The 12,355-nt window shown below is 51.9% G+C and overlaps 1 protein-coding gene across 1 annotated transcript; it reads right to left on the bottom strand.

Annotated features, from left to right (window-relative positions):
- Positions 1-2,798: 2,798 nt before the first annotated feature.
- On the bottom strand, positions 2,799-10,858 carry CREBL2 (cAMP responsive element binding protein like 2). The gene is made up of 4 exons (XM_038754220.1): positions 10,811-10,858; positions 9,970-10,167; positions 9,038-9,188; positions 2,799-6,257 (listed from the first exon to the last, which is right to left on the bottom strand). The coding sequence occupies exons 1-4, from the start codon at positions 10,856-10,858 to the stop codon at positions 6,253-6,255; spliced, it is 402 nt and encodes a 133-aa protein (XP_038610148.1). The 3' UTR covers positions 2,799-6,252.
- Positions 10,859-12,355: the final 1,497 nt, after the last annotated feature.

Genomic DNA, 12,355 nt, shown 5'->3' with positions numbered 1-12,355 from the left:
CCCCCGCCGGGCACCCGCTCCCAAGCTGCCGCATTCGCATCCCGGGGCCTCGCTCGCAGCTCTGCTCCTGAGCTGTGGCAGATGGAGGCTGGAAGCTTTCAAATTTCTCCCCGCTGACTCAAATTTCTCTCGGCTCTGCCTCTTCGTCAGCTGTGCGACCTTGGGCAAGTCACTTAACTTCTCCGGGCCTCAGTTCCCTCATCTGTAAAATGGGGATGAAGACCGTGAGCCCCACGTGGGATAATCCGATTACCTTGTATCTACCCCAGTAGATACTGCAGCGAGAGGGATTCTGTGTGGTTCAGACATCCATCTCTGGGACTGAATTTCCCTCAGGGAGCACGAGAAGAGCAGTGTGGCTCTTAGGCCTCACTTGCTTCCCACCTGACGTCGCAAGGGTCCCGTGCGCACCCTTCCCACCCACCCCCAGGCATCCCAGGTGCATCTCCCTGGGATCCTGGCCTAGCCCCGATACCCTCTTGGGCACAGTCCTACCTGCACTCTCTTTCCCTTTAGAGAAGCAGTGTGGCTCAGTGGAACGAGCCCTGGCTGGGGAGCCAGAGGTCGTGGGTTCTAATCTCGGCTCTGCCTCTTGTCAGCTGTGTGACCTTGGGCAAGTCACTTAACTTCTCCGGGCCTCCGTTCCCTCATCTGTATAATCGGCATGAAGACCGTGAGCCCCACGTGGGGTAATCTGATTACCTTGTATCTACCCCAGTGCTTAGAACAGTGCTCGGCACATAGTTAATACCAACATTATTATTATTATTATTTTCCGTAGGATCTGACCACCGGCCCCTGTGAGGGGCAGCCCTGCCTGGACTCTCTCTCTCTTTTCCTCAGGATTCGGTTGCCGGCCCCCTCTGAGGGGACAGCCCTGTCTGGGCTCTCTCTTCCTCAGGATCCGGCCACCATGTGCTGTGGGCCACAGTGGGTCCCCTCCTCCAGGCCCCCAATCTCCATTCTTTTACAGGAATTTCCCCAAACGGTGATGACCCTCGCCTCCACTAATCCCACCCAGACCTCCCCAAGCCCAGGATGCCTCCCGAAGATCGGGGAAACAAAGGATCCCTGGAAGGAAACTATCCCCTCCCTAGGCTGCTCACTTCTCTCCAGTCCGCCTCATCGAGGCACGTCAAAGGGGCCACTCTGTTCTGCTTCCCCTCTGCCTGAATGAGTACAGAACGCAAAAGGGGGCAGAGTTATGGTGCTTTGGCCAGGAGATTGGGGGTTTGGGGGGGGAGAAGAAGGGAAAAGGGGAGTGGGGGTGGTGGGGGAGGAGAGGTGGGTTGTGTTTCTCTGCCTTCTTCACTCTACAGTCAGCAGGGAGGATAAGAACCCGAGCTGATCGTCTGTGAAGGAAGAAGGCACCAGAGGTAAGGAGATTTCCCTGCCCATCACTCCCCAACCCTACTCTGACCCGTTGTTTTGGGGAAAAGCAAACCTGGAACTGCAGCGAGAGGGATTCTGTGTGGTTCAGACATCCATCGCTGGGACTGAATTTCCCTCAGGGAGCACGAGAAGAGCAGTGTGGCTTAGCGGATAGAGCCCGGACATTAATAATAATGATAGCATTTATCAAGCGCTTACTACGTGCAAAGCACTGCTCTAAGCGCTGGGGAGGTTACAAGGTGATGAGGTTGTCCCACGGTGGGCTCACAGTCGTCATCCCCATTTTACAGATGAGGGACCTGGGTTCTAAGAAGCATTGTGGCTCATTGGAAAGAGCCCGGGCTTTGGAGTCAGAGGTCATGGGTTCAAATCCCGGCTCCGCCAATTGTCAGCTGTGTGACTTTGGGCAAGTCACTTCTCTGGGCCTCAGTTCCCTCATCTGTAAAATGGGGATGAAGACTGTGAGCCCCCGTGGGACAACCTGATCACCTTGTAATCTCCCCAGTGCTTAGAACAGTGCTTTGCACATAGTAAGCGCTTAATAAATGCTATTATTATTATTATTCTAATCCCGGTTTATCCACTTATCTGCTGTGTAATCTCTCTGTGCCTGTTACTTCATCTTTAAAATTCATTCATTCATTCAATCGTATTTATTGAGTGCTTACTATGTGCAGAGCACTGTACTAAGCGCTTGGGAAGTACAAGTTGGCAACATATAGAGACAGTCCCTACCCAACAGTGGGCTCACAGTCTAGAAGGGGGAGAAAGACCGTGAGCCCCATGTGGGATATGAATTGTGTACAATCTGATTGTCTTATATCTACCACGACACTTGGTACAGTGCCTGACACAAAATAAGCCCTTAAAAAAGACCATTTTAAAAAAAAAAAAGAGGCTGGCTTGGGTGGTACTTGTGTTCTCTGCCCACTGGCTCCACGACAATAATAATAATAGCATTTATTAAGCACTTACTATGTGCAAAGCACTGTTCTAAGCGCTGGAATGCGCAGCTCAGGATAGGGCTCCCCCAAGGCTTCACCTTTAGATCAAGAAGACTTCCCGCTGAAAGCTTTAATAATAATGATAGCATTTATTAAGCGCTTACTATGTGCAAAGCACTGTTTTTAGCGCTGGGGAGGTTACAAGGTGAGGAGGTTGTCCCACGGTGGGCTCACAGTCTTCATCCCCATTCTACAGATGAGGGAACTGAGGCCCAGAGTTGCCCAAAGTCACACAGCTGACAAGTGGTGGAGCTGGGATTTGAACCCACGACCTCCGACTCCAAAGCCCGGGCTCTTTCCACCGAGCCACGCTGCTTCTCTTAACTGCATCCTGGAGACGGCAGAGGCTGTGGATAACTCATTGGGGGCCCTTAAAAGGAACAATAATCTGTCAGAAGCGCAGTCAGTCCACAAATATTTTATTGAGCACCCACAGGGTGCAGAGCGCGGACACGCATTCCACTTGGTCAGAAACAGAAAATGCCAATGAAAATGGGAAAGTGAGGCAAGGTCAGTTGGGGGGGGATAATGCAGAAAGGCAGAGTTGAAACCTCAAGCATGGCATTAGAAAGGCGAACCTGGGGGAACCTGGTGTTTTCAGGGTCTGGCGGGGGGTCGGTGGTACCCACGCAGAGGCGGAAATGTTTTTACGGGGGATCAACTGATACCCACAGGCGTGGGGGACATCGCGGGGTGCTAGATTTCCTGTGGCGGCTTTTCTCAGGCAGGTGGCCCCCGGGAACGCCGACAAGTGTGTCCCGAAAGCCAGCCTTCACCTCGCGGTCCCCTGGCGTGGGCCCCCACGGGTTAGTGGGAAGGAAGGCCGACCTAAAGCCAAGTCCGGTCGGGTTTGGGCAGGCCCCGTCACCCCTCCTTTCCAGGGCTGGAGGGAGACGGATGGTCGTTGCTTGGGCTTTACACGTAAGAACCATCCTCTGTAGGTCTCTAAGGAACTCACGCCATGGGTGCAGCCAGAGCCCACGGACCATCTAAGAGACTCGGCCTCTCCGGGCCGTGGGACCGACGTTCTGTCGAGTTTAAGGTTCACGGACGGAGTACAACCTGGCCTAACCCCTGCAAATCTGGCCCGTTCAAGGTTATTCCCAATTCCAATCTGGGCTGTGGGGTGTCTGTCCCAGACTTGATTTCCCCCCACTGGTTAAGACTGCCCCGTAATGGTCCCACCTTATTTGCCTTCCAGGATTCCCTACTCTGTTTTGCTCACCTCCTGTTGAGGAGACCAGCCAAGCGAAGAAGCGTAAATCCCTCTGTGGCCCAGTCCCGCGGTCCCGGGGGGGTGTTTACCTCAGCTTCGTCACCTGGGTCTGAGAAGGCTTGTCCGTTTTTGCCCTCGGACTGGGTTTGACCGTCCACGCTGCTTGCCAGGGACCGACAATGGACCTACCTACAGTTACGGGTCCTGCCCCGACCCCATTTGGGTGAGAATTCTCTGTGGATCGGCGAGTCACTCATTCCAAGTGCAATCATTTTGGGGGTTTAACAACCCAGTGTAGAGTTGGCTGCATCCTTCCCCCAAGCAAACACTGACAGCTCCATCTTAAAACCCGCACTCAGGCCGGGAAGTAATATTTTGAGACACGCAGTTTAGAGAAATAGACCGACTTTTCCTTCCCTCTGGGCTTTCGGTTTGATAAAGACGGATGTGCGGTGCTCTTCAGAGGAAGAAAAACATGGGTCGGTACCCCAGAAATCTCGTTTTGTTTAGAAAAAAGAATGCAGCGACTTAAAACTGATGGAGGACCTTTTCTTTCCGACAGAAATACACCCAACAGATTTCCTGTGAATGTTCCAATTAAGTTCTCCTATTTTCCCATTCTTGATCTGAACCAAATTCAATGGCTATCCATTGTGCCAGTGTCCAGTCGTGACCTATTTAATCTGAGGGTGACCTACTTGCTCAGTGGCTGTTTTAGGAGACGCTGTCTCCCCTAAAACACAGCAGCTCACCAGTGTGGGAAGGAGCAGTCTGTCGCAGCTGAACTGGGGAGTCTCTCCCGGCCCCCAACTGAGGAAACAATTGTATTAAAGGACTACTTCCCAGCGGGGAGATAGTTTGGTCAAACTGGATTAGGAGAGCTCTGCCGTCGCTCGGATGCAGTGATAAATTAGACCTGGAAGCTGACAGCCTGGCATTAAAATAAGAAAAAAAAATTTTTTTAAAGGGGAGGTATTTCAATAAACTCCCCCAGGGCTCCGCCCACAGAAGGACACAGCTTAGGAGAGCCGAACTGGCCGATTTTCCTCACCTTTTTCTAGAGTGGGTGGGGAATTCTGGGGGTCTCTGATAACTGGTCCCTGCCCTGGCCTCCTGGCCAGAAGGAAAGTTCTCCCCCGGGAGCGATTAAGATGGCTTTTCACCAGGAGAGAGACCCCGGCCGGGCTTTTGATTAGAGCAACCCACCGATGACCAAACGAGGGTTTTCTCACACTCATGGACAGACAGCGAGCAGCCTGGACCAAAACTCGACCCTCTTCAAGGGAAGGCAAGGATTCCACCGATCTTCTCTGGCGAGGGAATCGCTTCACGGTGGCTTTGGTGACTTCTGTGCGCACCTTCCAGTTACAGAAAAGGAACTTTCTGCTCGGGCTTCCCGACGCCTCGTGGGATGCCAGGCTTTCCCTGGGCCCGCCTGTGCCCAGTTTTTGCCAGGCTGTAAGTCTGCCCTGGGCAGGTCTGGGCTCCAAGACAGAGTTTCCTCTGGAGAATCGCTCCAAAGACCAGCCACGGCTCTCTGTGCTGAGAGGTCTGGAAGGAGCCAAGTAAAGAATCCAAAACCATTTCCCAAACTCGGCCTGCCAATCGGCTCCCAAACTCAACTCCCTGGGAAAGAGGCCGGGAAGAACCCCAACCTGGGAGCACGCCTGGAGGAAGGAAAACCTCTTCCCCAGTGGACCTAACTGGGTTTCCTCTCCCAGCTCACCTGACTGCCCCAGTCGACAGTTTGCTTTGGCTCTTGCCAGGAAATTCATTCATCTCTCTCTCTCTGTCTCTTTCTCTCTCTCTCTCACACACTCTCTCTCATTCTAGCAGCATCTAGAGCCCATCTTCATTTCAGGAAAGACCTCTCGAGGTAGAAATAGGAGCTCAGAGCAGCAGCAGCTAATCTGAACCGTTTGCCCCCGCCCCACCTCACCGGCCGCCAGAACGATCCTCCGGGCAGGCTTGGCTTGACTTGAGAAAATTGGGGGAACACTCTTCACACACATGCATGCACGCTCGACAGAGTGCCCTACGTGGCAAACAACTTCTTGCTAACTTTGCTGACCAGATTGGCCGCAACCCATGAGGCGTTTCCCCTACTCCATCGCCACAATTTACGAGGTTAGAAACGGAGGCTCCCCAGTAGGCTTTTCACACGGATATCCCCCTGTATGTGCATCTGTAGAGATGCTACTGTGCGCTCCAAAAAGACAAACAGGAGGAGCCATTAACGTGCACTCCCAGCTCCGACTGGGGGTCCCGAGGAGCTGGAGTGGCCTCTACGGGAAACCATCTGTGGCCCTCGGGGCCGTTGGGAAAGACGACCGACAAGGCAGAAGGCAATGAAATGACACCGTATGACAAAATCCAATGGAGATGTGGAGTTGGAGTTGCCAGTTCTCCGATCCCTGGTGGGGTTTCCGGGCGCTGGTAGGCAGTCACTTGGCGGCAGACCGGACCGTGCCTCCGCAGACGTCCTGACACCTCCTTCTCGCCGCCGGTCAAAGCGTGTCACTTCCCTTCCGGCAAGCATCGGCTTCGGAGTGGCCCGCTTCTTGAAAGAGGTGGCTCTTGGGTGGCAAGTGGTCGCCTGACGTCCCGCGTGAGAGCCGAGCACGGCCGCGGACGGCATCTTCACCCTGAAAGGGGAAATCAAAATTCAACGTTGGCTGGAAGGGCCCCAAGTCATGTGGAGGTTTCCTAACATGCTGAACTCTAGTGGCTCTCTCTTCACTGGACATTCCTGCTGCCTTTTCCGGGCTGGAAAAGCCAGGCTCGGGCTGAACTTTTCCCTTCCCCCCCAGTCTATCCAGAGATACAGTGGAGAAGCAGCATGGCCTTGTGGAAAGAGCTCAGGTGTCAGAGGACATGGGTTCTCATCCCGGCTCTGCTATGTGACTTGGGGCAAATCACTTAACCTCTCTGGGCCCCTACTCCCTCATCTGCAAAATGCGGATTCAAGACCCGTTCTTCCTCTCCCTTTGTGAGCTCCACTTGGGACAGGGACTGTGCTGGATGTGATTATCTTGAATCTACCCAGTGCTTAGTACAGTGCTTGGCACATGGTAAGTGTTTACATACCACAATTTTTCATGGTATTTAATAATGATGGCATTTAATAATGATGGCATTTATTAAGCGCTTACTTTGTGCAAAGCACTGTTCATCACCATTTTAGAGGGGGTACTGAATTTGTATACGATTCTTCTTCTTCTTATAACAATTATTATCATTACTGTTCTATGAACGTCTCAGAAAATCCCCATTCACTCAACATCTTTGAGGCTTTCGATAGTCCAAGCACCTGGAGGTGCAAGTTGGGTGGAGAGCTTACAGAATTCCCTTCTTAGAGGCTCAAGTAAGAACTCTTGGAGAAACCACAGTCCTCAGAGTAAGTAAACCTGCCAAAAATAACCGGAAAAAATCTACTAATAGATGACTCTTTAAAACATGCTTTATAGAAAAGTTTTTCAAGGTTTTCCATGAGGCTTTATCAAATGTTCCTTCAGATCAATGTGACATGAGCTTAAAATATCTGTAAGTATTTGAGAAGCAGCATGGCCTAGTGAAGAGTCAGAGGACCTAGATACTGATCCTGGCTCTGCCACTTGTCTGCCGAGGGTCCTTGGGCAAGTCACTTCACTTCTCTGGGCCTCGGTTACTCCCTCTGTAAAATGGGGATAAGACCGTGAGCCCCATGTGGGACTTGGACTCCGTCTGAACTGATCAGTTTGCATCTACCCCAGAGTTTAGTATAGTGCCTGGCACATAGTAAGCAGCTGAACAAATACCACTACCAAAAAGAAAAAGAGTTAAACTCTGAAATAATAATAATAATAACAATAATGATGGCATTTGTTAAGCGCTTACTATGTGCAAAGCACTGTTCTAAGCGCTGGGGGGGATACAAGGTGATCGGGTTGTCCCACGTGGGGCTCACAGTCTTAATCCCCATTTTATAGATGAGGGAACTGAGGCTCAGACAAGTGAAGTAACTTGCCCAAGGTCACACAGCAGACATGTGGCGGAGCTGGGATAAGACAAAGACCTGAATCTCAACGTAATATGCTAAAATAAAGGAGTGATGCCTTCATAATAATAATAATAATAATGTTGGCATTTGTTAAGCGCTTACTATGTGCAAAGCACTGTTCTAAGCGCTGGGGGGAGGTACAAAGTGATCAGGTTGTTCCATGGGGGGCCTCACAGTCTTAATCCCCATTTTACAGATGAGGTAACTGAGGCTCAGAGAAGTTAAGTGACTTGCCCAAGGTCACACAGCAGACATGTGACGGAGCCGGGATTCAAACCCATGACCTCTTACTCCAAAGACCGTGCTCTTTCCACTGAGCCACGCTGCTTCTTCATCTCTTCGGGGGTAGGGGTGAGCAAAGCTTTTTCCGAGAGAGCTGTTTTGTTTACCACCTTATTATAACGAGCGCCTGCTTGCTTATTTCCGTTGAGTCCCACAGCAAGACCTCAGTGATGGTCCCAAAGGGAAATGAAGCCCGCCGATGTTTAGAACACACACCCAGGTTAAGACAGGCACTAATCCCACAAGGAAGGTTTGACGGCATTGACAACGCAACAAAGTTTCCTGTTTCTCAAGCCCTTCTCTCCGATTCTAAAAGGACCCTCTGGGAAGAGCCACCTTGAAACTTAATGCCCTGCTTCAACTGTCCTGGACCTAATAAGTACTCAGTGAAAGGCGTCTTTTCTTGGGTTTTGTAACCTCTCCCCTCCTGAGGCCTCACCTGGGTTTCGAAACCAGCACCGACTGTTTCTCTTCCCCTTGTAGTGGATCGTTATTATGGTCTTTGCAATTTCAGCCTAACTCCACGGGCTGCCTTCGCCTTTATGGTATTTGTTAGTAATAATAATAATGATGGCATTTGTTAAGCACTTATTATGTGCAAAGCACTGTTCTAAGTCCTGGGGAGGATACAAGATGATCAGGTTGTCCCTCGTGGGGCTCACAGTCTTCATCCTTTGTTAGTATGTTTGGTTTTGTTCTCTGTCTCCCCCTTTTAGACTGTGAGCCCACTGTTGGGTAGGGACCGTCTCTAGATGTTGCCAATTTGTACTTCCCAAGCGCTTAGTACAGTGCTCTGCACATAGTAAGCGCTCAATAAATACGATTGATGAGGATGATGATGATCCCCATTTTACAGATGAGGTAACTGTAGTTAAGTGATGACAATTAAGCGTTTACTATATGCCAAGCACCGTCCTGAGCACTGGGGTAGATACAAGGTAATCAGGTTGGACACGGTCCCTGCCCCACATGGGGCTCACAGTATTAATCACCGTTTTAGGTGGGGTAACTGAGGCACAGTGAAGTGACTTGCCCACGGCCTGGTGTTCCTCCTCGTAGAGACCAGAGGGTGGAGGGGCCTGTTCTCTCGCGGACGGTACTCACAGGAGGGGTTGTTACTCGTCTCTGCCTTGCCCACCTTGGGCTGCTTGCTGGACTCCTGCTGGATCCTGCTCTGCTCCTCGCTGCTGGTGAGCAGGGCCTGGATTTCCGAAGGGATCTTTCCTTGGTCCATGGCCAGGCACCACTGCTTGTACTGCGGACGGGAGAAAAGCCGCGTTGGAATCCAGCCCAGGCTCTGGGAAGCAGGCGCGGGGTCACCCAACTGGTCACCCTTCACGGGCGGCACTGGCGGCCTAACGGCCAGCCCGAAATTCATGGAGCCAGGCAAGATCCCTTCTCAGAGCCCCTTCCGGCACCTCTGACCCCATTCTGCTCGATCAATCCAGGCTCCCGGGAATGCTGGGCTGCACTGGGGCTTGGAAAACCAGCCTGCTCCACGGCGGGACCACTCAATAATAATAATTGTACTATTTAAGTGCTCACTATGTGCCCAGCACTGCTGTAAACACCGGGGTAGATACAAGGTAATCAGTTTGGACACGGTCCCTGTCTCACATGGGGCTCACAGTCTTAATTCCCATTTTAGAGATGAGGTAACTGAAGTGGAGAGAAGTTAAGTGACTTGGCCAAGGTCACACAGCAGGCTGCTCGATTTCTGGCTTACGGATATAAGCCGCGCCCGAGGCTGGGCTTTGGATTTGGGGTTTCGCAATGGTGTGGACCCAAACCTCGGACTCTAAGGAGCTACAGTTCTTGCCGTCTCCTCTCTCTTTGGGCGTCTCGTTAATCTCTCCCCATCCCTCGGATGTGCCGGTGGTGACTATGGGAGACAAGACCGTCTGGAGGGGCTGAAGCTGGGCCTTGGACAGCATTAAGCTTCGAGGTTTCGAATCCGGTCTCCGGTGGCGGGGCCGGAGGGGAGGACGGCAGGGGAGTGGGAAGTGAGGAAGGGTGTGGGGAGAAGGGTCTTTTACCATTTCCAGTTCTTCGCGGAGGGCACAGATTGCTCGCTCTCGGCTGGACACCAATTCTTCCAAGTACTGGTACCTCAGTTTCTTCCTGGCCCTGCATTCTCGCGCGCTCTGCCTGCTCCTCTCGAGCTTTGCCTTCAGATCAATCTTGGCTGGCTTCCGGCCCCGCTTCCCCGGCTTCTTGACTTTCCCTCCGACTCCCTGCGGGGAGAGAGGGAGGAGATGGGAGGAGGGCTTTTGGTGGTTGGATTAGGGGCCTCCCAGCTGCGCTCGGAGCGGAGTCGGCGAGCGGGGCGAAAGGCCCCAGATTTGGGTCAGTGTCCGGTGATAACTCAATAATAATTAATAATAATGATGATGATGGTATTTGTCAAGTGCTTACTCTGTACCAGGCATTATACTAAGCGCTGGGGTGGATGCAAGCACATTAAGTTGGACACAGTCCGTGTCCCATGCGGGGCTCACGGGCTCGATCCCCACTTTACTGACGAGGTAACTGAGGCGCAGAGAAGTGAAACGACTTGCCCAGGGTCAGACAGCAGACAAGTGGCAGTGCCGGGATTAGAATCCATGACCTTCCGATTCCCAGGATGGTGCTCTACCCGCTATGCTGCTGACCTACTAACGGTGAGGAGGTGGGCGGGACAGGTAGTGCCGAGTGTCACCCGGGCAGTGACAACTCTCTGGAATATAGTACAATCCCAAAGTATGTGGGAGACGTGGGCTGGGGGGAGGAACGGAAATGGGGGGAGCAGGCTGGACTTTTGGGGGGAGGAGAGGGACGGGAAAGGAGTCTCCTTGGGCAGGCGGGATCCCTAGTGGGGTCACGGCTGGGTCACGTTACCGGACTAACTGCGGTTGTGCTCTCTTGGCTCTCACTAGATAGTCCCATGCCCTGGGCCCATTTCCCTTTAAGAGTGGCCCCCCGGCCCCGAATCCGAGTGGCTAGTGCCAACCTCCCCGATCTGTTTCCGAGAAGGCAAATCCACGCCTCTGCCTCCGGAAGGGCCCCCTTTGAAATGACAAGAATTCCTGAGCGCTATTTTAAACTACCCGACTATTACATCACGGCCCAAAAATCCAATTATTGCCCAGTACGTCTGCTTGTGTTGGATTTTGGGAAAACATCCCTCTCTGTAAAACCATGTTCTGGATGTCCTTGGGTCAACAGGATTTGGGGTGTCAGACCTCACATTCCTCGTTATTTTTCACAAATTATATTTTGATAATCACTTAAACTAGAGAGGGCACTAGTGACGTGAATATTGCAGTAACAGTAAGCACTCTGCTCCATCCAAAACTGAGAACAGAATAATAATAATAATGTTGGCATTTGTTAAGCGCTTACTATGTGCAAAGCACTGTTCTAAGCGCTGGGGGGTTACAAAGTGATCAGATTGTCCCCCGTGGGGCTCACAGTCTTCATCCCCATTTTACAGATGAGGGAACTGAGGCTCAGAGAAGTGACGTGACTTGCCCAAGGTCACACAGCAGACGTGGTGGAGCCGGGATTCGAACTCATGACCTCTGACTCCAAAGCCCGGGCTCCTTCCACTGAGCCACGCTGCTTCTCGTAAAAACAGGCAGTTGGATCGTTTACTTTAAAACCCGACAGGAACTTCATTATTTTTTTTTTTTATCGTATTTAAGTGCTTTCTGTGTGCCAGGCACCATACTAAGCGCTGGGGTGGATACAAGCTAATCAGGTTGGACATGGTCCATGTCCCTCGTGGGGCTCATAGTCTTAATCCCCATTTTACAGCTGAGGTAACTGAGGTACAGGGAGATTAAGTGCCTTGCCCAAGGTGTCACAGCAGACAAGTGGTGGAGTCAGGATTAGAACCCAGGCCCGTGCACGATGCACAATCCAAAGCTTCTTCTCTGGAGGCTTCACTCAGTTGCTCCCTGCTGTGTCCCACGGTCCCAGAGCTTCCTCTCCCAGCCACGGTCTGCCCTCTTTTTACTCTGGCATCGGAGAGGGTCGGGGGGCGATCAGCCCAGATCCACTCAGAACTACTGGGGGGTATCCGTTGTGGCGTCTATTATGTGCACACCGGGCTCCAAGTGTGGTGCTAAGCGTTGGGGTAGACACACCACAATCAGATAATAATAATAATAATAATAATAATAATAATGGCATTTATTAAGCACTTACTATGTGCATAGCACTGTTCTAATAATAATGATGGCATTTATTAGGCACTTACTATGTGCAAAGCACTGTTCTAAGCGCTGGGGCGGTTACAAGGTGATCAGGTGGCCCCGCGTGGGGCTCACAGTCTTCATTCCCATTTGACAGATGAGGTCACTGAGGCACAGAGAAGCTGTGATTTGCCCAAAGTCACACAGCTGACAACTGGCGGAGCCGGGATTTGAACCCAGGACCTCT

The sequence above is a fragment of the Tachyglossus aculeatus genome, chromosome 11 (assembly GCF_015852505.1).
Source record: "Tachyglossus aculeatus isolate mTacAcu1 chromosome 11, mTacAcu1.pri, whole genome shotgun sequence".
Lineage (NCBI taxonomy): Eukaryota > Metazoa > Chordata > Mammalia > Monotremata > Tachyglossidae > Tachyglossus > Tachyglossus aculeatus.
This window is presented reverse-complemented; position numbering and strand designations above follow the sequence as displayed.

Bases quoted from the DNA above. Each gene is read 5' to 3' on its own strand.
- CREBL2 (XM_038754220.1), bottom strand. From the start codon at position 10,858: ATGGGACTATCTAGTGAGAGCCAAGAGAGCACAACCGCAGTTAGTCCG. The intron at 10,168-10,810 runs GTAACGTGACCC...CTCTCCCCGCAG, and splicing joins GCACAACCGCAGTTAGTCCG to GGAGTCGGAGGGAAAGTCAA. The intron at 9,189-9,969 runs GTAAAAGACCCT...TCCCGTCCGCAG, and splicing joins TCCGCGAAGAACTGGAAATG to TACAAGCAGTGGTGCCTGGC.